The sequence below is a fragment of the Aotus nancymaae genome, unplaced genomic scaffold, assembly GCF_030222135.1.
Source record: "Aotus nancymaae isolate 86718 unplaced genomic scaffold, 86718_ANA_hifiasm-v0.15.2.pri h1tg000004l, whole genome shotgun sequence".
NCBI classification, from domain to species: Eukaryota; Metazoa; Chordata; class Mammalia; order Primates; family Aotidae; genus Aotus; species Aotus nancymaae.
In genome coordinates this window covers 39,050,339-39,074,651 of record NW_026988415.1, presented here as the reverse complement: position 1 = coordinate 39,074,651, position 24,313 = coordinate 39,050,339, and the positions used below count along the sequence as shown (strand labels likewise).

General features: G+C 36.8%; 1 protein-coding gene across 1 annotated transcript in view; it reads left to right on the top strand.

The window, feature by feature from the left end:
• The window catches only part of COL4A5 (collagen type IV alpha 5 chain), a 291,027-nt gene that overhangs the window by 194,666 nt on the left and 72,048 nt on the right, over nucleotides 1-24,313 (top strand). Inside the window, exons 30-36 of the mRNA XM_012451706.2 lie at nucleotides 5,578-5,691; nucleotides 17,424-17,591; nucleotides 18,960-19,049; nucleotides 19,526-19,675; nucleotides 21,077-21,175; nucleotides 22,885-22,974; nucleotides 23,393-23,532. Of these exons, the coding sequence (XP_012307129.1) occupies nucleotides 5,578-5,691; nucleotides 17,424-17,591; nucleotides 18,960-19,049; nucleotides 19,526-19,675; nucleotides 21,077-21,175; nucleotides 22,885-22,974; nucleotides 23,393-23,532 (851 nt within the window). The remainder of the gene's footprint in view (nucleotides 1-5,577; nucleotides 5,692-17,423; nucleotides 17,592-18,959; nucleotides 19,050-19,525; nucleotides 19,676-21,076; nucleotides 21,176-22,884; nucleotides 22,975-23,392; nucleotides 23,533-24,313) is intronic.

The following is a 24,313-nucleotide window of genomic DNA, read 5'->3' as shown; positions in this document are numbered from 1 at the left end:
TGCTTGAGGAAACAGTCTGTCCTTTATAGTAGCTCAAGTGCTGAGTTGTGAGCTCTGTTGTTCATTCAGAGCTGCTGGGCAGGTAAGTTTAAGTCTGCAGCAGCAGAACTTATAAACCCCTTTTTTTCTCCAGGTGTTCTGTCCCAGGGAGTTAGGGCTTTATGAGTTTCCGCTGTGCTGCTGCTTTTTTTTTTTTTTTTCTTCAGGGCTTCCCTGCCCACAAGGAGGCAACCTAGTCACTCTATGCCTGCAGAGGCTTTGCTGAGCTGCTCTGGGCTCCACCCAGATGCCGTGTGAACTTCCCTGCAGTCCTGTTTATATGGGTGTAGTTAAAACTGCCTCAGCAATGGTGTCCCACCTCTGTAATGACGGACTCTCTCTGTAATGGTGCATTGCCTCGGCAACGGCGGGCTGCCTCAGCAATGGTGGATGCCCCTCCCCCACAGAGCTGGACTGTCCCGGGTTCAGCTGTGCTTGCTGTGAAACTCTCAACCCAGAGCATTTCCAATTGCTGTTTTTTTGTTTTTGTGGGGGTGGGACCAGTCAGGCCTGATCACCTGGCTCCCTGCCTCAGAGCCTTTTGTTTTTTAGTTGAAGGGTCGGCTCTCTCCCAGGTGTCCTGGTCGCCTGTTGAAAAGGCACTGGGATCTGTGTGATTTCCCATGCGGCAACCCACTGCGCTGGCTGAAACCACGGCTCTGAGATTCGTGGCGCTTTTTTGCCCAGGAATCTCCTGGCCTGGCTCCCTGTTTCAGCTCCCCTTGCTGGCTAAGTGGGAACACAGTCCCGTTTACTCTGCACTGGGAACTTGCTGGCTAACAGGACACACAGTCCTGTTTACTCTGCACTGGGAACCGCTGCGCCAGCCAAAACAGCCGTGCTGGCGACCTGTGGGGCTCCTCCGCCTGGGAATCTCCTGGTCTGCGGGCAATAAAAATCTGTCTGGACATGCGGCGTCCACTCACCCTCTGCGCTTTCACTGGGAGCTGCAATCCTGAGCTGCTCCTAACTGGCCATCTTGGATCCTCACCGAATCCAATTTTAAAGAGGCTACATTGTATTCTGCCAGCAAAAGCCTCTGATTAGCCCAATATAAACTCTTCTTAGATAAGCTCTTTAAAAAAATACCTTTCTGTTTTTTACTAAATAATTTGGGCCAACTGTAAACTGTAGCACTCAAAGTTACAAGTTGTGTTTTCCATCAGTTATCTCCCCTAACTATAGACATGTAACAACAAAAATTTCAGAGAAAGATATTCAAAATGATATGTGGCAAACAGTCTGCCTGTAGAAGTTACCCACTCACTATATTTTGTTTATATATGTTCTTGAGATACAGTGGTAGTGAAGAAATGAATTGAAGGCTATTTAAATATGAACTTAACAGATATTTGCCTAATCTTCGGAAGGAAATTAGGATATGGCATTCCCATATCCTCATAGGAGTAATTCTCAATTATTAAAACCCGATTACAGTTCTTTAGGCGCTGGAAGAATAAGTGTTTTGGATATTCTGCCATGTAATTCCTTCATTCTTAAAACATTTATTATGTTCTATGCCAGGTAATAGTTGAGTCACTAGAAACTCAAAGGCATAGATTCTGATTTTGAAGATCTCAAAGATTGCTCTCTACTGTAAGAAAATCTAGGTAGCATCACCATGATAGTGGTTATCTCAATGGGAACTTCTATGAATATGTATCACTAATATTTTGGATCAATAGACTACAGTCAAAACTCAGCAAGCAGATCACAATAAAAGTTCACCTATTAAACACACACCACACAGCAATGACTGGGTATTAGAACTCAGTTACTCAACTGTAGGAAAGGTTGATATAACACTTTCAAAACAATGTAGTGACCAATAATAAATTAATAAGGCTAATACCCATGATGATATATCTATATGAGGAAGAAAATGTGTGTAAGGAGAATGTTAGAATCAGATTATACATAAGAGAAAAAAAACATGACTTTGGAAGGATTCAGTTTACCTCATATATTACTTCTGTTCAGGGCCTTATCTAAGGTACCTGGAGAGGTTTCATGTAGAGAGTGACTGTTGAATTTGGTCTTAAGAGAAGGGTGTTCCAGGCAGCAGGAATAACATCCAAAGGCATTATTGTGAGAAATATTGTGTGCTTGGAAATGTTGAAAGAAATACAAATGTATGTAATTTATGATAACAAAAAATCTGTATCAAACAAATAGGACAAACAACTGCATGCCCGCATGCCCGTAATTTTGACAATTTAGATGAAATGGACTAATTTCTTGAAAGATGTAAATTATTGAAGCTCACTAAAGAATACATAGGTAATCCAGGAATCTATTTTTTAAAAATTTAGTTGTAGTTAAAAACTCACCAACAAAGAAAACTACATAACCAGATGGCATCACTGGTAAATTCTACAAACATTTAAAGAAGCAATAACACCAATGCTACACAATCTCTTCCCAAAAATAGAACTGGAGGGATAACTTTCCAACCATTATATAAGACCAGCATTATTTTAATATCAAGGGCAGGCAAAGACATTATGAGAAAAGAAAGCTGTAGACCAGTGTCTCTGATTAACATAGACATAAAAATCCTCAAGAAAATTTTGGCAAATCAAATCCAGCAATATATGAAAAGGATAGTACACTACAATGAAGTAAGGCTTATCCTTAGAATAGAGGCTGGTTTGACATCTGAAAATCAATGTAATTTGCCACATCAACAGAGTAAAGAAGAAAAACTATATTATAATTTCAATAAATCCTCAAAAGTATTTAATAAAATTCAAAATTCATTCCTCAAAAAATAGTCTTGGAAAATTCGGAATAAAAGGGAATTTCCTTAGCATGATAAAGGACATTTACAAAATCTTGATCCAAAATATTCAGTGGTGAAAGACTGAATACTTTTACCCAAAGTTATGTAACAACACAAACATGTTATTTGTTACCATTCCTTTTCAGTATTGTACTGGAAGTCCTAGCCAATGTTATAAGACAAAAAAAAAAAAAAAAAAAAAAAAAGAAAGAAAGAAAGAAATGAAGGGCCCACAGGGTGGAAAGGAAGAAATAAGACTGTGTTTTCATAGCTGGCATGATTTTATACTTAGAAAACCCTAATAAATCTACAAAAAGCTCCTAGAACTAAAAGGTAAATTTAGTAGGGTCATAGAACAAAGCAAATATATAAAAAATAAATTTTGTTTTTATATACTGTCAATGAACAACTACAAATAAAAATTAAAACAGTATAATATACAATAGCATCAAATAACATGAAGTGCTTAGGTATGCATAGGTCTAACAAAAATGTGTAGGCTTTGTATGTGGAAAATTATAAAACACTGTTGACAGAAATCAGAGACCTAAATAAATGGAATGGTATATTGTGTTCATGGATATTGTTGAGATATCAGTTCTCTCCAAATACATCTGTAGATTGAAAGAAGAACACACAGTTTTTCTTCTAAAATTTATATGGATAAAAAATGACCTAGAATAGCCAAAACGATTTTGAGAAAGAAGTACAAAGTTGGACAATTCATAGTCTTGATGTTAAGACTTAAAATAAAGCTATGATAATTATGATAGTGTGGTATATGTGAAATATAGACAAATAGATCATTGTAACATAATAGAGTCTAGAAATACACCCACATATTTAATTTTTGACAAAATTGCTAAGGCAATTTCAACAGAAAGATAAGTCTTTTCAACAAATGCTGCTAAAACATAAAGCAATTGCACATCCATATGCAAAAAAATACAAACAAACCAACATAACAAACCTCTACCTGCACTTCATACCTTGCACAGAATTTAACTCCAAATGGATCAGAGACCTAAACGTAAAACCTAACAATTATCAAACTTCTAGGACAGAAGCAGGCAAACTTTTTCTGCAAAGAGCTATAGAGTAAATATTTTAGTCTTTATGGGCTACATATATGGATTCTGTCACATATTCTTTTTTTTTTAACAACCCTCTAAAAATGTAAAAAACATTTTTAGCATGTAGGCAGCACAAAAACAGGCCTATAGATCATATTTAGCCCATGGGAAGTACTTTGTCATCCCTTGTTTTAGATGAAAGCATAAGAGAAAACTCTGTTATTATATGTTAAGCAAAAACTTGTTAGATAGAATACCAAAAGGGTAATTCATAAAAGAAAAAAATAGGATATATTGGACTTTATTAAAATTAACTGTATTTTCATATCATATATCTGACAAAGGACTTATAATCAGAGTATATAATGAGCTCTCAAAACTCAATAAGAAAACAAACAACCAAATTTTAAAATATAGTTGGAAATATGGGCAAACAATTTGAGTAGATACTTCACCAAAGAATGGCTAACAAGCCCATGCAAAGAAGGTCAATATAATTTGTCATCTGGGAAATGCAAGTTAAAACCACAATGAGATATCACTTCTTAAATATTAGAACTGACCTTTTTTAAAAATGGATAACTGAGAATAACTAAGTTCTTCTAAGGATGCTAGTTAATATGCAAAGTGGTGCAGCCACTTTGAGAAAGAGTTTGACAATTTCTTATATAGTTAAACGTTGTCTTCCCACATGACACAGCAATTCTACTTCCAAGAAAAATGTGAAGCTTCACATGAAAACTTGTAGATCAGTGTTCATAGCAGCTTAATTCATAATCACCAATAATTGTAAACACCCCAAATGTGCCTCAGATGGCAAAAAGATTAACAAAATGTACATATTCATCTGATGGACTAATAACCAGCAATAAAAAGTAACTACTGATACACACAACAACATGGGTGAATCTCAAATGCATTGTATTAAGTGAAGGAGGACATAGTCAAAAGGCTACATACTATATGGATGCATTTGTATAACATTCTGCAAAAGAAAAATCTGTAAGACATAAAATTGATCAGTGGTTGCCAGGGAATTGGGATGTGGGGATGAGTTGACTACAGTACACAGGGGCTTTTTTACATTGATGAAAATGTTCTATGTCTTGATTTAGTGGTGTTCATATGACTATATAACTTTGTCAAAACTCGTCAAAGTGTACACTAAAAAGACAGAATTTTAGTACACGTAAAAATTGTTCAAAGTGGGAATGACAGAGGGACAGACAGAAGATAGAGACGGACAGTGAAATTTCTAATGTCAAAGAGATGTTTTACTGATGATGGAAGAAGCTTGAACATGTTTATATGCCATGGCCCTGAGTTAGTAAAAAGGAAAATGTTGAAGGTTATCTATCTTAAAATGCAGGTCGTTTGAAAATATAGTTTAAACTTTAAATAATTGTTCACAATGAGTTACAAGTAGAAGGAATGTGTGGTTTGTAATATTTTATACTTTTTTGTGAAGTTGATTTAAGTATTGAAGCAGTGATCAGCATATGTTAAATTATAATACTGTAACTATTAATGGATTCCCTATCCTCTGCTCTGGATAGTTATGTGTACTCTTCTTGCTGAATGAATGTCCAAATTTTCAATATCATTGCTTAATATGATGTGGTTCCCAAGGACTAGTGACTCAGCTGTTGCTTTCAATATCTAAACTGTATTTATTTCTTAAAGGTGATGTTGGACCAAGTGGACAACCTGGACCAATGGGACCTCCTGGGCTTCCAGGAATAGGTGTTCAGGGACCACCAGGACCACCAGGGATTCCTGGGCCAATAGGCCAACCTGGTAAGATTACAGTAAATGTGCATTTTGTAGCACTCATAATATATATATTGGTCAACTCATCAAAAAAATGAAACCCACAAACAGTCTTCCAGAAAAAAGACTTACGAGGCAATGTATCTATGTGTATAATTTTATAAAAGTGGAAAAGTGGCCAGGCGCGGTGGCTCACGCCTGTAATCTCAGCACTTTGGGAAGCTGAGGCAGGGGGATCACCTGAGGTCGGGAGTTGAAGACCAGCCTGACCAACATTGAGAAACCTCATCTCTATTTAAAAAAAAAAGTGGAAAAGTACAGGACCTAGCATAAAATCTACTTTAATCCCTGATATTTCCCCTCTGCATTCATCTAAAATTGATGTATTTCCAATAATGCAATTGCAGTGTGGTGTTATTGATATGTAATTGTTGAGCTAGACATAGTTATGGAAGCAGAGGCCTAGAAACTTCTAGTGCTGATCATTTCGGATCTGAGTAGCTGTACATCATTAATAGACCTTTGTGGAACCTCTTAACACTTCTTAGCACATGAGAACTCGAGTTAAGTTTCAGCAAAACTTTCTATAAAAATATATTTTAGGCATTCTCATTTTCTTTTTCTTTTCCATAAATAAGTTGAGTGTTTTTCCCCTTTTTGCCCCCAAACTAGAAATCACTTTGCAATTCATCATCACTGCAAATCTTTACTTTTAATATTTTGTATTGGATACTCAAAAAAGTCTTTTATCAACATGTAACCCAATGGGTTTGCCTCTATAGATAGGAAATCATATGATTTCTCTAACTTTGTGTGAAAGCAGATTGAATTTCTGGATTCTGAACTGTCTGGTGATGTGAATTCTCATTATCTTAATCTAGGCAGATAAAGTGAAGGCCACCTTGGGGCCAGCACATGTTATTGCAAAATACCATAATAATTTATGAAATTAAAACAAATATGAAACATTTAGTTGTTCCTTAATTCACACGAATACATCTGCAGGCTTAAACACATGGTTCAGATGCGCATACGTTTATTTGAAGCAATGGCTATATATTTCCTGACCTTAAATGACAGTAGATATTTTGTTATTATTCTAAAAATTTAGAAACACAAGTTAACAATATAAAAAGCTTGTAAAGGTTATTTTCATTTATGTACTATTTTACAATTTATTATATGGCACATTATACCTTTTTATGATCCTGAATATGTCACTACTGATTTAAAACTAAGAAAACTTAGTGTTGCTTTGAACCAGGTTGTTATAAATAGTTGCTTTATCACTTATGGAAAAAACTTTCTGTCCAACTAGCATAGCAGAGGGATCTTGAGAAAAAGTACTTATTTTTAGGTTGGTCATTAAAGGCTTGACCTACTTTTTTTTGTTTGTTTCTTTTGAGACGGAGTTTTACTCTTGTTGCCCAGGCTGGAGTGCAATGGCACAACCTTGGCACACTGCAACCTCCACCTCCTGGGTTCAAACAATTCTCCTGCCTCAGTCTCCCGAGTAGCTGGGATTACAGGTGTGCGCCTCCACGCCCAGCTAATTTTTGTATTTTTAGTAGACATGGGGTTTCACAATGTTGACCAAGCTGGTCTCAAACTCCTGACCTCAGATGATCTGCCCACCTTGGCCTTCCAAAGTGCTGGGATTAAAGGCGTGAGCTCCTTGTGCCCAACCACTGCTGTTTTACAGAGGTGGATGTAACGAATTTATTACTCCTATGGTGTTTTGTCATTTATTTCAGTTCCAGAAAGTGCATGAGTCTTTAGAAGCTGTTTGAATTCTTAAGTCACAGCTAAGTGAGAATAAAAAAGGGAACACTATCAATATGAATCTAAACAAAACACAAATATGTTAACACATGCGTCATACTCTTTCAGATTTACCTGATACCTTATAATGTATTATTTATCTAATGTTCTCTCTCTCTTTCTCCCTCTATCATATCATCTATCTGACAAAGGACTTGTAACCAGATATAATATATAGATAAATATTACATAGATATAAATACAATATAGATATAAATATAATATATGTATAAGAATATTGATTAATAAAATACAAATGGGATGGGCAGGAAGAAAAGTAATAATGCTGAATTAAACTTCATATATTTTTAAATAAATATATGTATAGCCATAGTATTCAAGATGTTAATATGGTTCAACAAACAAATGAAATTAACAGCAGCTAGCAAGAAAATGTATTGAATTCACTCTTAATATAGAAATGTTCTCAAAGCACAGTACTTTTTTTTTTTTTTACTATGGGATGGACCACATTTCATATTTACACATGCCACATATACTCACTTTATATATATATATATATATATATATGTTTTTTTTTTATTGTACTTTAGGTTCTGGGGTACATGTGCAGAACATGCAGGATTGTTGCATAGGTACCTATATGGCAATGTGGTTTGCTGCCTCCATTCCCTCATCACTTATATCTGGCATTTCTCCCCATGTTCTCCCTCCCCAACCTGCCTATCCTCCGCTGTCCCTCCCCTATTCCCCCCAACAGATCCCAGTATGTGATGCTCCCCTCCCTGTGTCCATGTGTTCTCATTGGTCAACACCCGCCAATGAGTCAGAACATGCGGTGTTTGGTTTTCTGTTCTTGTGTCAGTTTGCTGAGAATTATGGTTTCCAGATTCATCCATGTCCCTAAAAAGGACACAAATTCGTCATTTTTTATGGCTGCATAGTATTCCATGGTGTATATGTGCCACATTTTCCTTGTCCAGTCTATCATCAATGGGCATTTGGGTTGGTTCCAGGTCTTTGCTATTGTAAACAGTGCTGCAACGAACATACGGGTGCATGTGTCTTTATAGAAGAATGATTTATAATCCTTTGGATATATACCCAGTAATGGGATTGCTAGGTCAAGTGGAATTCCTATTTCTAGGTCCTTGAGGAATCACCACACTGTCTTCCGCAATGGTTGAACTAATTTACACTTCTACAAACTGTAAAAGTGTTCCTATTTCTCCATATCCTCTCCAGCATCTGTTGTCTCCAGATTTTTTAATGATCACCATCTAACTGGCATGAGATGGTATCTCAATGTGGTTTTGATTTGCATTTCTCTAATGATCAGTGATGATGAGCATTTTTTCATATATTTGTTGGCTTCATAAATATCTTCTTTTGAAAAGTATCTGTTCATATCCTTCACCCACTTTTGAATGGGTTTGTTTGTTTGTTTTTGTAAATCTGTTTTGGTTCTTTGTAGATTCAGGATATTAGCCCTTTGTCAGATGGATAGATTGCAAAAATTTTTTTCCCATTCTGTTGGTTCCCGGTTCACTCTAATGATTGTTTCTTTTGCTGTACAGAAGCTCTTTAGTTTAATTAGATTCCATTTGTCTATTTTGACTTTTGTTGCCAATGCTTTTGGTGTTTTAGTCATGAAGTAATTGTCTATGCCTATGTCCTGAATAGGTTTTCTTCTAGGGTTTTTATGGTGTTAGGTCATATGTTTAAGTCTTTAATCCATCTGGAGTTAATTTTAGTGTAAGGTGTCAGGAAGGGGTCCAGTTTCTGCTTTCTGCACATGGCTAACCAGTTTCCCCAACACCATTTATTAAACAGAGAATCCTATCCCCATTGCTTGTTTTTGTCAGGTTTGTCAAAGATCAGATGGTTGTAGATATGTGACATTGCTTCTGAGGCCTCTTTTCTGTTCCATTGGTCTATATGTCTGTTTTGGTACCAGTACCATGCTGTTTTGATTACTGTAGCCTTGTAGTGTAGTTTGAAGTCAGGTAGCGTGATGCTTCTAGCTTTGTTCTTTTTGCGTAGAATTGTCTTTGCTATGTGGGCTCTCTTTTGGTTCCATATGAAGTTTAAGGTGGTTTTTTTACAGTTCTCTGAAGAGGGTCATAGGTAGCTTGATGGGGATAGCATTGAATCTGTAAATTACTTTGGGCAGTATGGCCATTTTCACAATATTGATTCTTCCTAACCATGAGCATGGAATGTTTTTCCATCTATTTGTGTCCTCTCTTATTTCCTTGAGCTGTGGTTTGTAGTTCTCCTTGAAGAAGTCCTTTACATCCTTTGTTAGTTGTATTCCTAGGTATTTTATTCTCTTTGTAGCAATTGTGAATGGCAGTTTGTTCTTGATTTGGCTCTCTTTAAGTCTGTTATTGGTGTATAGGAATGCTTGTGATTTCTGCACATTGATTTTTTTATCCTGAGACTGTGCTGAAGTTGCTTATCAGTTTCAGGAGATTTTGGCCTGAGACGATGGGATCTTCTAAATATACAATCATGTTGTCTGCAAATAGAGACAATTGACTTCCTCTTTCCTAATTGAATACTCTTTATTTCTTTTTCTTGCCTGATTGTTCTGTCTAGCACTTCCAATACTATATTAAAAAGGAGTGGTGAGGGAGGGCATCCTTGTCTAGTGCCAGATTTCAAAGAGAATGCTTCCAGTTTTTGCCCATTCGGTATGATATTGGCTGTGGGTTTGTCATAAATAGCTTTCATTATTTTGAGATATGTTCCATCAATACCTAGTTTATTGAGAGTTTTTAGCATAAAGGGCTGTTGAATTTTGTCAAAGGCCTTCTCTGCATCAATTGAGATAATCATGTGGTTTTTGTCTTTGGTTCTGTTTATGTGGTGGATTACATTTATAGACTTGTGTATGTTGAACCAGTCTTGCATCCCTGGGATGAAGCCCACTTGATTGTGATGGATAAGCTTTTTGATGTGCTGTTGCAATCTGTTTGCCAGTATTTTATTGAAGATTTTTGCATCTATGTTCATCATGGATATTGGCCTTAAGTTTTCTTTTTTTGTTGAGTCTCTGCCAGGTTTTGGTATCAGGATGATGTTGGTCTCATAAAATGATTTGGGAGGGATTCCCTCTTTTTGGACTGTTTGCAATAGTTTCAGAAGGAATAGTACCAGCTCCTCTTTGTATATCCCATAGAATTCAGCTGTGAACCCGTCTGGACCTGGACATTTTTTGGTTGCTAGACTATTAGTTGCTGCCTCAACTTCAGCCCTTGTTATTAGTCTCTTCAGGGTTTTGACTTCTTCCCAGTTTAGGCTTGGGAGGGTGCAAGTGTCCATGAATTTATCAATTTCTACCAGGTTTACTGGTTTATGTGCATAGAGTTGTTTGTAGTAATCTCTGATGGTAGTTTGTATTTCTGCAGAATCAGTGTTGATATCCCCTTTATCATTTTTTATTGCATCTATTTGGTTACTCTCTCTTTTCTTTTTTATTAATCTGGCTAGTGGTCTGTCTATTTTGTTGATCTTTTCAAAAGACCAGCCCCTGGATTTATTCATTTTTTGAAGGGATTTTTGTGTCTCTATCTCCTTCAGTTCTGCTCTGATCTTAGTTATTTCTTATCTTCTGCTAGCTTTTGAGTTTTTTTGATCTTGCTCCTCTAGCTTTTCAATTTTGATGATAAGGTGTACATTTTAGATCTTTCCTCGCTTCTCTGGTGGGCATTTATTGCTATAAATTTCCCTCTAGACACTGCTTTAAATGTGTTCCAGAGATTCTGGTGTGTTCTGTCTTCGTTCTTGTTGTTTTTGAAGAACATCTTTATTTCTGCCTTCATTTCATTGTTTATCCAGTCAACATTCAAGAGCCAGTTGTTCACTTTCCATGAAGTTGTACAGTTCTGAGTTAGTTTCTTAATCCTGAATTCTAATTTGATTGCACTGTAGTCTGAGAGATTGTTATGATTTCCATTCTTTTGCATTTGCTGAGGAGTGATTTACTTCCAATTATGTGGTCAGTTTTAGAGTTGGTGTGATGTGGTGCTGAGAAGAATGTATATTCTGTGGTTTTGGGGTAGAGATTTCTGTAGATGTCTATTAGGTCTACTTGGTCCATATCTGAGTTCAAGTCCTGGATATCCTTGTTAATTTTCTGTCTTATTGATCTGTCTAATATTGACAGTGGAGCGTTAAAGTCTCCCACTATTATTGTCTGGGAGTCTAAGTCTCGTTGTAGGTCGTTAAGAACTTGCTTTATATATCTTGGTTCTCCTGTATTGGGTGCATATATATTAGGATCATTAGTTCTTCTTGCATTGATCCTTTTACCATTATGTAATGCCCTTCTTTGTCTACTTTGATCTTTGTTGGTTTAAAGTCTATTTTTTCAGAGACTAGGATTGCAACTCCTGCTTTTATTTTGCTCTCCATTTGCTTGATAAATCTTCCTCCATCCCTTTATTTTGAGCCTATGTGTGTCCTTGCATGTGAGATGGGTTTCCTGGATACAACACACTGATGGGTTTTGACTTTTTATCCAATTTGCCAGTCCGTTTCTTTTGATTGGGGCATTTAGCCAATTTACATTTAAGGTTAATATTGCTATGTGTGATTTTGATCCTGCCATTTTGATACTAGCTGGTTGTTTTGCCCATTAGTTGACACAGTTTCTTCATCGTGTTGATGCTCTTTACCATTTGGTACATTTCTCGAGTGGCTGGTACTGGTTGTTCCTTCCTATGTTTAGTGCTTCTTTCAGGAGCTCTTGTAAGGCAGGCCTGGTGGTGATGAAATCTCTCAGCAATTGCTTGTTCGTAAAGGATTTTATTTCTCCTTCACTTATGAAGCTTAGTTTGGCTGGATGTGAAATTCTAGGTTGAAATTTCTTTTCTTTAAAGATGTTGAATATTGGCCCCCACTCTCTTCTGGCTTGTAGGGTTTCTGCTGAGAGATCTGCTGTGAGTCTGACGGGCTTCCTTTAGTGTGTAACCTGACCTTTCTCTCTGGCTGCCCTTAGCATTTTTTCCTTCATTTCAACCCTGGTGAATCTGACAATTATGTGTCTTGGGGTTGCTCTTCTTGAGGAATATCTTTATGGTGTTCTCTGTATTTCCTGGACTTGAATATTGGCTTGCCTTACTAGGTTGGGGAAGTTTTCCTGGATAATGTCCTGAAGGATGTTTTCCAGCTTGGATTCACTCTCTCCGTCACATTCAGGTACACCTATCAAACATAAATTAGGTCTTTTCACATAATCCCATATTTCTTGGAGGGTTTGTTCATTTCTTTTCACTCTTTTTTCTCTGATCTTGCCTTCTAGTTTTATTTCATTGAGTTGATCTTCAGTCTCTCATATCCTTTCTTCTGCTTGGTCGATTCGGCTATTGAAACTTGTGTGTTCTTCACGAGGTTCTCATGTTGTGTTTTTCAGCTCCATCAGGTCATTTATATTCTTCTCTAAGCTGTCTATTCTCATTAGCATTTCGTCAAACCTTTTTTCATGGTTCTTAGTTTCTTTGCATTGTGTTAGAACATGTTCTTTTAGCTCAGAGAAGTTTATTACCCACCTTTTGAAGCCTTTTTCTGTCAATTCATCAGACTCATTCTCCATCCAGCTTTGTTCCCTTGCTGGTGAGGAGTTTTGATCCCTTGGAGGAGGAGAGGTGTTCTGGTTTTGGGTATTTTCATCCTTTTTGGGCTGGTTTCTTCCCATCGTTGTGGATTGATCTACCTGTGGTCTTTGTGGTTGGTGACTTTCATATGAGTTCTCTGAGTGGACATCCTTTTTGTTGATGATGAAGTTGTTTCTTTCAGTTTTTCAGTTTTCCTTCAAACAGTCGGGCCCCTCTGCTCTAGGACTGCTGGAGGTCCACTCCAGACCCTGCTTGCCTGGGGATCACCTGCAGTGGCTGCAGAACAGTAAAGGTTTCTGCCAGTTTCTTCTTCTATTATCTTTGTCCCACAGGAATACCCACCAGATGTCAGTCTGAGCTCTCCTTTATGAGGTGTCTCTTTGGATATATAGGGGTCAGGGAGCTGCTTGAGGAGACAGTCTGCCCCTTATTGGAGCTGAAATGCTGTGCTGTGAGCTCCATTGTTTCATGCAGAGCTGCTGGGCAGGTATGTTTATGTCTGCTGCAGTGGAACTCATAACCACCTCTTTTCCCAGGTGCTCTGTCCTGGAGAGGTGGGGCTTTATTTATAAGTTCCTGATGTGCTGCTGCCTTTTTTCAGAGATGCCCTGCCCAGCTAGGAGGTAGCCTAGTCACAGTCTGCCAGCAGAGGCATTGCTGAGCTGCCATGTGCTCTGCCCACCTGCTGTGTGAACTTCCTTGTAGTTTTTTTAATAGAGGTATAGTTAGAACTGCCTCAGATATGGCAGTCTGCCTCAGTAATGGCAGACTGCCTCAGTAATGGCAGAATGCCTTGCTAGTGGTGGACTGCCTCAGTAATGGTGGACTCCCTTCCCCCGACAGAGCTGGACTGTCCTGGGTCCAGCTACACTTGCTGTGAAACTCTCAATCCAGAGCGTTTCAGATTGCTGGTCTTTGTGGGGGTTGGACCTGCCGAGCCAGATCACCTGGCTCCCTGTTTCAGCCCCCTTTTTTTCAGCTGAATGGGCAGCTCTGTCTCCCAGGCATTCTAGGCACCAGTTGAAATGGCCGCCCAGGTTTGTGTAAGTTTTTGTGCAGAGACCTGCTGCGCCGGCTGAAACAGCTGTGCTGTAAACTCGTGGTGCTTTTCAGCCCAGGAATCTCCTGGTCTGTGGGCAGTAATAGCTCATTTGGAAATGTGGTGATCACTCACCCTCTGTGTTGTTCTTGCTGGGAACTGACTCCAGAGCTGTTCCTATTCGACCATCTTGGTATACTCACTTTTTAAGCAAATTTTATTTACATCACCAAAGTAGAATATTATCTTAATTCATTTTAAAAAATCCTTATTTGTGTCCATAAATCTCAATAATAAAGTGATCAGGGAGACTATTACTTATATCTTGATAAACCTGACTTATGCTGCATAGCTGAAACTATAGCTATCAATGTTTTTGTAATAAGCTTATTTAATATACTTGAACTTCATTTTGCAATAGGAAGCAATGCAAAATATTCTACTGTCATCTCTCTATTGTAGAATGTTTGCATTATGCTTTTCAGGCTTTCCTTTGTACTCAAGTATTGTATTATTTAATTAAGCTTTTACTGTTTGCCTTTCTCTTTTCCAAAGCAGACTATACCGTTTAGCACATGGTTATAAGTTAGGGTCCCTTTGAATATCAGTTTTGCATTTGATAGCAGGGAAATAAAAGAAAAATTGCCAAAGTACTAGAAACAAAATATTTCTCATCTCACGACCTACTAACCCAGTCAGAAATGGAGGTCGTCTATTCTCGTTATTTTCTTTGGCCATTACCTATGCAATTACTGCCTTATTGAATTTTTTTAGAGATTGGTTAAATATACTCTATTTCATACTCACAGTTCATTACATAACCAGAACCAAATGTGTTATAATGCCTCTTCAGTCTCAGGAAAAAGTGTATGGCTAAATCAGCTAAAGAAAAAAAAATCATCACCACTATTGTGAATCAAAACAAACAAAACAACAACAGCAAAACCCTAGGAAATATTTATGAATTATTTATGTCATTTTCATAGATGAAGGAGAAAATAGTTTTTTAACACTTTAGGGGGCAATGACACCCTTGGGTAAGAGGAGGGCATTTGTATGTGTGTGTGTGGAAAGTTCTCATGAATAATACATGTTTTTGAAATTTTCCTTTTTTTTTTATAAACTGGTTCCATTCAGCTGCCAATAAATTAAAACAGCAATATATCCCTATATTGCATCTGTAGACATATCCATATAATTCTGGTTATTGTGGGGAAATTTAGCAGAACTTTGGAATTTATATTGACTTCTTCATTCTGGATCTTACTGAGATGTGTATTCCTGACAGTATTCATGGAAAAAAATCTATGCTTTGCAAGGAAGTACAGCATAATGTCTGTTATTACTACTACTAATAATAACAATAAAGAAAGAAATCCTTACCTAGTGCGTGCAAATTGTTTCCCATAATCATCTGTTAATAATTGATTTATCTGTACCCAACCTGTTGTAGGATAAAATAAAATTAAATTAATTTTGAAATTTGAACTAAACTTTAGGAGCTTAAATTCCAACATGATTATTTAAATCATTAAGTCAGAGATAAACAGTTATAAAGCTGACCTTTACCAAAAGATAATACTTTTGTGAATGTAAATATTTTATTATGTCTTTATTGGCAAATATATTTCATTTACAGAATATGCTATATGAACATCTAAGCAAATGCCTAGAATAAGTTTTTTCACTCATTCCTAATATATGATAGCAGTGAATCAATGTCTAGTAACTTCTGTTTGTAGAGTTTTATGTTCTAATCTATAAACGCTTAGTTTTTTTTTTCCCCTAACCTAATGAATCTTTTTGCGACTTACTTCTGCTTGGTTGGCTCAAGTTGCTGCTAAACTATAATTCCCTGCCTCTTGAACATCAGGTTTACCAGGTACTGTAGTTCTTCCTCAAGAGCCATGTCTTAAAGTAAAGCTTTAAACATGGAAAACAAACATTTCTCCAGATTTAACTGTTTGGTTTATTTTCCTTATTTTGTAGAACTGCTCACTTGGAGCATGTTTCAAAAGATAAATTATTTATATTGAAAACCCAACTATTAAAAATCTTTGTAAGCTATAATATAACAATAGATAATGATCCATATAGAGCTATAATCATGTTCACTGTTAAGCATCATATCATCTTTCACAAATATGATATAAAATCTCTCTCTCCTTTTTATAGCATTTTACTATAAAATGGCAACATTGGAACCACCACCACTGTGCCAACTGAGTGTAATTCTCTAATCTTCAAAGTGGATTTTGTAGGTTTAGGGCCATGCTGAAGTATGACATAAAACAGATCTTAAAACCCTAGTGTCTTACTCTCTACAAAAATAATCACCAGTGAATCTTCAACAATAAATTTATATCTTACTGTTGAAAGGACACTTGAAATGATCATCTGGCTCAGCCCCTAGTTTCCAATTGGTTATGGGATAATCCTCATTTAGCAGATGAGGATCAACAATGTTAAGTGACTCACATAAGTCGCATGGCTAGTAGGATTTGGAGTGGGAATTTACACAGTATTTTTAGTGTAATTCTTTTCCAATAAACATATTCTTTTTTAACCACCTTGTTTTTGGGGGGAATCAGTCTTACTGAAACTTACTAAGGTTAAATAATTTTTGCTGTGTCATTTTTTTCTGTAAAATATTGGTTGGAGAAACAAAAGCTGATGAAAAATACTAACAATAATGTATTATTAATGTATTATTAAAACTATGTGTAAAACAAAGCTAAAACAAAATTTAGAAGGTCCATTTAAGTGACTCAGTAATCAACAATTTTGGGGGCTCCTAGAAATGTGTACTAATAATTTGTAATACATTATAACAATACAAATTTAATTGTGATCAGTAGACCAGTGTTGAATAACTGTTATCGGTCTGCAATAGGATTAATACAAACATCGACAATAAGCATTTAGAAGCTTTTATAGCAATTTAATAATGTAATTGTATCTATTGAATATAATAACCAAAAAAGTAGGCTTTTATTGTGTGTCTTTGGCTTTTTATTTCAGTTTTAGTAATTTTTATTGTATTTCATTAAGAAAAACTAGTCCTTGATGAGCTAGGAGTTAAGAAAAGATTGACCTTTCATCAGAAATAATTTGAGAAGCACTCTCTTACAGGAATCTGCTTGAAAATCCTAAAGCTTGATTGTTTAGTTATTTTGTGTGCATGATGTCAAAAGTATCTCTAACTCAGTCTTAGGTCTGTTATACACAGGGTTCTGTCACTGTTTACTAGAAATATAACCAGATACATCTTTTAAAACTGCTTCAGTACTTATTAATATTGATATTGTATTAACTAGGTTTACATGGAATACCAGGAGAGAAGGGGGATCCAGGACCTCCTGGACTTGATGTTCCAGGACCTCCAGGTGAAAGAGGCAGTCCAGGGATCCCTGGAGCACCCGGTCCTATAGGACCTCCAGGACCACCAGGACTTCCAGGAAAAGCAGGTGCCTCTGGATTTCCAGGTAATTTGTTTAAAGTTTTCTCTGATTTGGATTAAGGGAAATAAAACTAATATGACTTTGGTAGATAATTTCCATGTTACACTTTTCAAGATTGATGTGATCCCTTAAGCAAGAGTATTAAATATCTATGACTGCAGGAAACTTACTTTGCTATTTTCACTGCACATTTTCCTCTGTGAGAGTTCCAGTTATATTTTACTGTATAACAAACAACCCCAAAACTTAGTGGTTTAAATGAACCTTTCAGTTTTGCTGAAGATTCTGTGGCTCCGGAATTAAGGGATGACTTGACTGAGTCATTTATCTCTAACCCACGTGGCCAACTGGAGTGTTTGGGGCTGAAAGATCTACTTCTAAGATGGCACTTCTCTGTCATCTGGGTGTTCATTGGCTCACATGGTATCTCATCATCCATGGTGCCTCTTCACATGGCTTGGGCTTCTCACATTGCGGTAGTATAAGGCTAGTTGCTCCCCTTCCATGGCAGCTGGCTTCCAACAAAAAGGATCCCAAAAGAGAAAAGTGAGTGTTTGAGGAACTTTCTTTTTCTTTCTTTCTTTCTTTCTTTCTTTCTTTCTTTCTTTCTTGCTTTCTTGCTTTCTTGCTTTCTTGCTTTCTTGCTTTCTTGCTTTCTTGCTTTCTTGCTTTCTTGCTTTCTTGCTTTCTGTCTTTCTCTTTCTGTCTTTTCTGTCTTTCTGCCTCCCTCCCTTCCTTCCTTCCTTCCTTCTCCTTTTTTTTTTTTTTCTGAGACAGAGTTGCACTCTGTCACCCAAACTGGAGTGCAATGGGACATGATCACAGCTCACTGCAGCCTCAAACCCCTGGGCTCAAGCCATCCTCCTGCCTCAGCCTCTTCCCAAGTAGCTGAGACTACAGGCACATACCACCACACTCAGCTATTTTTTTATTTTTTTCTATGTAGTGATGGAGTCTCACTATGTTGCTTAGGCTGCTCTCAAACTCCTGGCCTTGAGCAATCCTCCCACCTCAACCTCTCAAAGTGCTAGGATTATAGGCGTGAGCCACTGTGACTGGCCTGCAAGACTTATGTTGATCTAGGCTTGGGAATCACACCGTGTCATTTAGTCAAGTGTGAGGTTCAGAATAAGTCCCAGTTCCAGGGGAGGAGTTTATACTAGATAGTGTATACTGGAACATATGGTTCACTGGGCAGGGGGGCATCTTTAGAGATTAACTACCCGAGTGAGTCTCCTTACTCATGAGTATTCAGCAATAGTGGACACTAAGGTGAAAAAGTTTAAAACCTAACAGTGTCCTGCCTCCAACCCTCAATAGTTTTCTAGTTGACATCTTAAAACTTACTTAAGTCAAACAAAGGCAAACATTACTTATTCATATTCTTCAAAGGTACCAAAGGTGAAATGGGCATGATGGGACCCCCAGGCCCACCTGGACCTTTGGGAATTCCTGGCAGGAGTGGTGTTCCTGGTCTTAAAGGTAATAAATAGGGTTTGTTGCCAGACGTATGTGAGAGGGAAAATTAAACATAGCTTTATGTCTATACATACTTTAGATGATTGCTTTAGATGATTGCTTTAAAATGAGCAATGCTTCCTTCTGTTTCTATGTAACATGACATTTAAATAGGTCTTGTTTTTGATTTGGTTACATGTTTAGTTTGGATTCCATGATACATGGTAAATGCTTAGCTGAAAATAACAAAATATAAGGATTAAGCATTCATTTTTTATAGTCAGCCTCTATTGTTGTCAAGGAAGTCCAGAAGGAGGGATTGTTATCTGAGTGTAAAAATGTGTATGCACTCAAGTAACTCATGGACTATGTTCAAGGTGCATAGGTGTTTTGAGTGGCGAGTGGCCTACTCAACTATGAAGCATATGAAAAGTCTTTATATGCATTGATCTTCGATGGATAAAATTGATATATTGTGTTCTCACACACATTGATTTTAGGTGATGATGGCTTGCAAGGTCAGCCAGGACTTCCTGGCCCTGCCGGAGAAAAAGGTAGTAAAGGAGAGCCTGGCCTTCCAGGCCTTCCTGGACCCATGGATCCAAATCTTCTGGGCTCAAAAGGAGAGAAGGGGGAACCTGGCTTACCAGGTGAGTGAATGTATTTATTTATGAATGCTTTTCCTGGTATAGCTGAAGTTTAATTTTTAAGTAGCATGAAAAGTGACCTATAATATACAATTCACCAACACAGGCACTTAAATGCATCAAATTTTGGTAATAAATATTAATTTTCACTTGATTCATACTGTTTCACCAATCAACTTTTGTTTTAGCTAACCATGAGTGAGGTTTTAAAATAGACTTAGGCAGTCAACTACAGGCTTTCTAAAAAGTAATACAGGAAAAGGATACGTAGCCACAATCACTTGGAAAACAAATTTTAGTGTTTAGAAAATTTGCTAGTCCTTTTCATTTTTTTCTCCTTGAAACCAGATGAGGATGAATGGTACATTGTTGTACTGCTATATTTTGATAGCTATATCATACTTGGTTTTTAAATACAGTTCACTGTTATTTTATATTGGCAGAATAAACAAGTATTAGAGTACGAACAGCCAAGCTCAGCCCCGGGGGGAAGTCACTGAAAGTAGATCTAGGGAACAATTGTGTCATTAGAGTTATTTTATTAGAAACAAATATGGCATAAAGTATAATATGGAGTTAAAAAAAATTTTTTTTAGAAATCCTTTTCCTTTTTGTAGAAGTATAACATGTTTATAGCAAAACATCATAAAATATGGATAAGTATAAATTATTATGTAAAACAGCACTCAATCTATATACAATAGCTTTTCAAGCAATATAGAATATTAAAACTAGATACATCTATGTATCTGCAGCTTATATTAAAGTTTGTGGCTCTTTTCATGTTCTATCCATCAATGTTGTCAATTCATGTGTATGTATAAGTGTATGTGAATGCACACAGATCTTATCAGTTCCCCTGTGAGCAGGATTTGGTGGGATTTTTCCTCAAAAAAGAGCTAAAAATATTAATGCAGTTTTGTATATAGTCAAGAAAGAGGCAGGGGTACCTAACTTTTTATGGTTGCTAAAATGAAATGTCTTCCTTGGCTGACCCTTTGGAAGTCTTCTTTTCTGTTTTAATTATGCTTCCTGTGTAATAGGGCCAGTAAACTAGACTTGACCTTTACTATATATAGTCTTATTAAATATAGTCAGAATCTAAGAGATAACCTAGAGATTATCTGTCCTTATTCCTTATTTCTTCATTTTCAATTATAAGAAAATGAGGCCCCAATAGGAAAGTCACTTCACTATTGAGTGCTCTGAATTTTTTGATGGTAGGTAAATAAAAAGTGAAGGATTTTAGTGTGTGTCCAGTGGTAATAGCTCATACTGTATGAGAATATTACCAGTTCCTCTAATTCACTTACAGTTTAACACTTGAGCAGCTTGCTTTGCCAAAGTTATTTCATGGATTAATAGTATCAGCCTAACTTGTCTTCTTTTACTAATTCTTGGAAGGTATACCTGGAGTTTCAGGGCCAAAAGGTTATCAGGGTTTGCCTGGAGACCCAGGGCAACCTGGACTGAGTGGACAACCTGGATTACCAGGACCACCAGGTAAGTGTGACAGGCCATTTGTAGCAATTGCTTAGTTGACACTGAATCCTGGATAAATATTTTTCATGTTTGAAGATGCTGTGGATTTGGTCATGGTAATAAGCTTGGGTAGCTACTGAAATATGGAGCTCACTTTTGGCAAAAATAATGTCATTTGGCTCTAGTTTCCGCAGTCAAGATTTATAGGATATTTTGCCTTATTATTCAGTTTCTTCTTTTTGTGGCAGCAGGGTATACACAAAATCAGAAGTGTGATCCAAGTAAGGTGTTGTGCTTTGTTTACATTCATTGTAAAGTATATAAATGAGACAATTATGCCATGAGAACCTGAATAATTCACCTTGTCCTGTTTTGTTTTTGTTTTTTGCCTTTAGACAAGTCAGTCATTAAACCATGTAAAACAGATGGCTATTGATTCTTTTTTTTTAATTTCTAGGCATGAAAATTTCACAGATTCTCTTGGTAGTCAGTTACAGCATTAATCATTCTTATAGTCAACATTTTTTTATTCCTAATAAAACTTTTTCTGGTTTCTTCTTAAGCCACTTTCTTTTAGTTTGTTTGCTAAGGAAATAAAGAGCAGCTGGTCCCCATTCTTATAAAGTCCCTTAAGTTCAGTTATTTGCTCTAGACTCCACACCACATGGCCTTGATGTGTTGGAAAGAAACTCCCTTCCTTTCTCTCCCTCACATCTTCTACATTCTTTTTTCCAAGTTGGAAGTCATTGTGAAAGAAAAATAAAAAAGGTTTAAGGCAATACTGTGGTCCTAGGAAAGAAACCTAGATGACATCACAGAGCTCAAGCACCTATGTGATAGGAAAAATGTACAGAGTAGCCATGCCTATTGGGGGTCACTGCCCAGCATCTTTCCACCATCTCTAATCTCTCCCTGGCCCTAATGTGCTAAACTATATCATAGCAGGTTACCACCTGATCTCATATAATCAGGCTCTACATGAGAAGCCCATTTCTGAATTTTTTATAAAACAGACTTATTATATTGGATTTATCTGTGAAAATACATTAAGGTAGTTGTACATATACAACAAATAGCACTTCAGGTGATTGGAATTGTTTTAGGGAAAGAAACAAGGTGTTCTGGTAACTTTTTAAATTTTTTTTTTTTTTTGCACTTAACACAACATCGATCTTTATGGAAGGTTGTACTGGGGAGGGAGTGGGATGAGAAGGTTGAGTAGATGATCGCAAAGAAGGAACTACCTCACAGAACTCATCCAGACCCACGTTCCACGACTCAAGACTCCACTCATCAAGGAGCCGCCCAACTCATCTCTCCTCCCTCTTCACATCGCCAAATTTTCTCAGCCACCTAAAGTTCTGTCTCTCTCCCCTCTCCATTCCCAAATCCTTCTTCCCCTGAGGAAATCAAAAATCTTCCCTCTTTGCTGCTCCCAGTCAATGACAATGTGATATGGCTACCAGAGGCCAGCATTCCTGCGCACAGGGGCTGCTATAATGGGAATTTTTAAAAGAAAGGTTCTATTAGGAGACCTCTATTACCATGGTTATATTGTAATATGTTCCCAAGGAGATGTTTTATGTTGGTTTATATCTGTGGACCTTAATCACATATTAAGATTTAATCTGTCTAATATCATGTTTGCATTTAATTACTATCCATTCCGTGAAACCAGACAACTCCAATATTGCTGCATTGTCTTAATTTTACCAATTTGACTTTTCTAGGTCCCAAAGGTAACCCTGGTCTCCCTGGACAGCCAGGACTTATAGGACCTCCTGGACTTAAAGGAACCATCGGTGATATGGGTTTTCCAGGTGAGTGATGAAAATCTCCCAAATATTTAGTCCCATTAATGAAAGGTGGCTCAATATCTCTTTTTTTGTCAGAAAAGAGACTGGTATTGACAGAATCAGATTGAAACACTATCTGAGGTAATCAGTAGGTAGAGCTATCTTGTTACACAAATATTTAAGATGGGAATTAAGGGATAATGTTTTAGAAACCTTATAAGTTAGAATTCACAAACATATCTTCTCTCCAGCTATACTACTTTTTATTTAAACTTCTTTTAAATGTAAGCTTTTATATAATTCTCTTTGTGGGGCTCATTATTACATAACCTAGAGTTTCCAGAGTTTTTAAAAAAATCTTTCTGCTTGGTCATATGCATATAAGATAAGCCACAAGTAAAGCATATTTTGTAAAATATTATATGTTACATATTTTAAACAGGGCCTCAGGGTGTGGAAGGGCCTCCTGGACCTCCTGGAGTTCCTGGACAACCTGGCTCCCCAGGATTACCTGGACAGAAAGGCGACAAAGGTGATCCTGGTATTTCAGGCATTGGTCTTCCAGGTCTTCCTGGTCCAAAGGTAATCACACTTTAGGCATATACTTGAGCAGATATGAATTTTCTTAAATACTGTGCTCATTCTTCAGTTTTCATTAAACAAACTATAGAATGACACAGTATATTCTGGATAAGAGATTTATTCCTTTTCTTTTCTCTTAGATGATAAGAAGATATGTTTTAGGGTTTGTGGTCAGTCCAAAAAAAGGGGAAAAACTTTCTGGTTTCTTTGTTTTTCTTCTATCTTAATTTCTGGGTATGCTTCAATAATCTAAATGCCTAGTTTTGTGTGGCCTCCTTATCCCTTTTTAGTGATGGAGTTGTTGGTCTTTGTCATGATATTATTATTATCTAATTTGAAAAGACTTATAAACAAAGTGACAAACAGTTAATGATGATGTAGTAGTATTCTTAACTGCATGTCTGAGATAGTCCTCTGAATACAGTTTTACAATTCCCTCTACTTCTCTCTTCAATGTGAAAACTTTGGCGGTGTTTCTCAAGTAATCCAATTTAGAATTTGTTTCAGAATCACTGGACTTAACAGGAATTTGACAACTGTTTAGTTCCATGTCAAAAGGAACTTTTTTTTCCCCTTAATCATGCACTCAGACCACAGACCTAAATAATACTAGAAAAGGAATTTTGGTACTCAGTTTTCATGGAATTAGTGAAAGTTCCCACTGAAATAAGAATTTACTGAATTATATGCAAATATATGTTTATTTTAATAGTATATAAAAATATTTTGATGGTCTAATTGATCAATGTTTTATAAAGAGATAATCAAGAGAAGTTTCTAC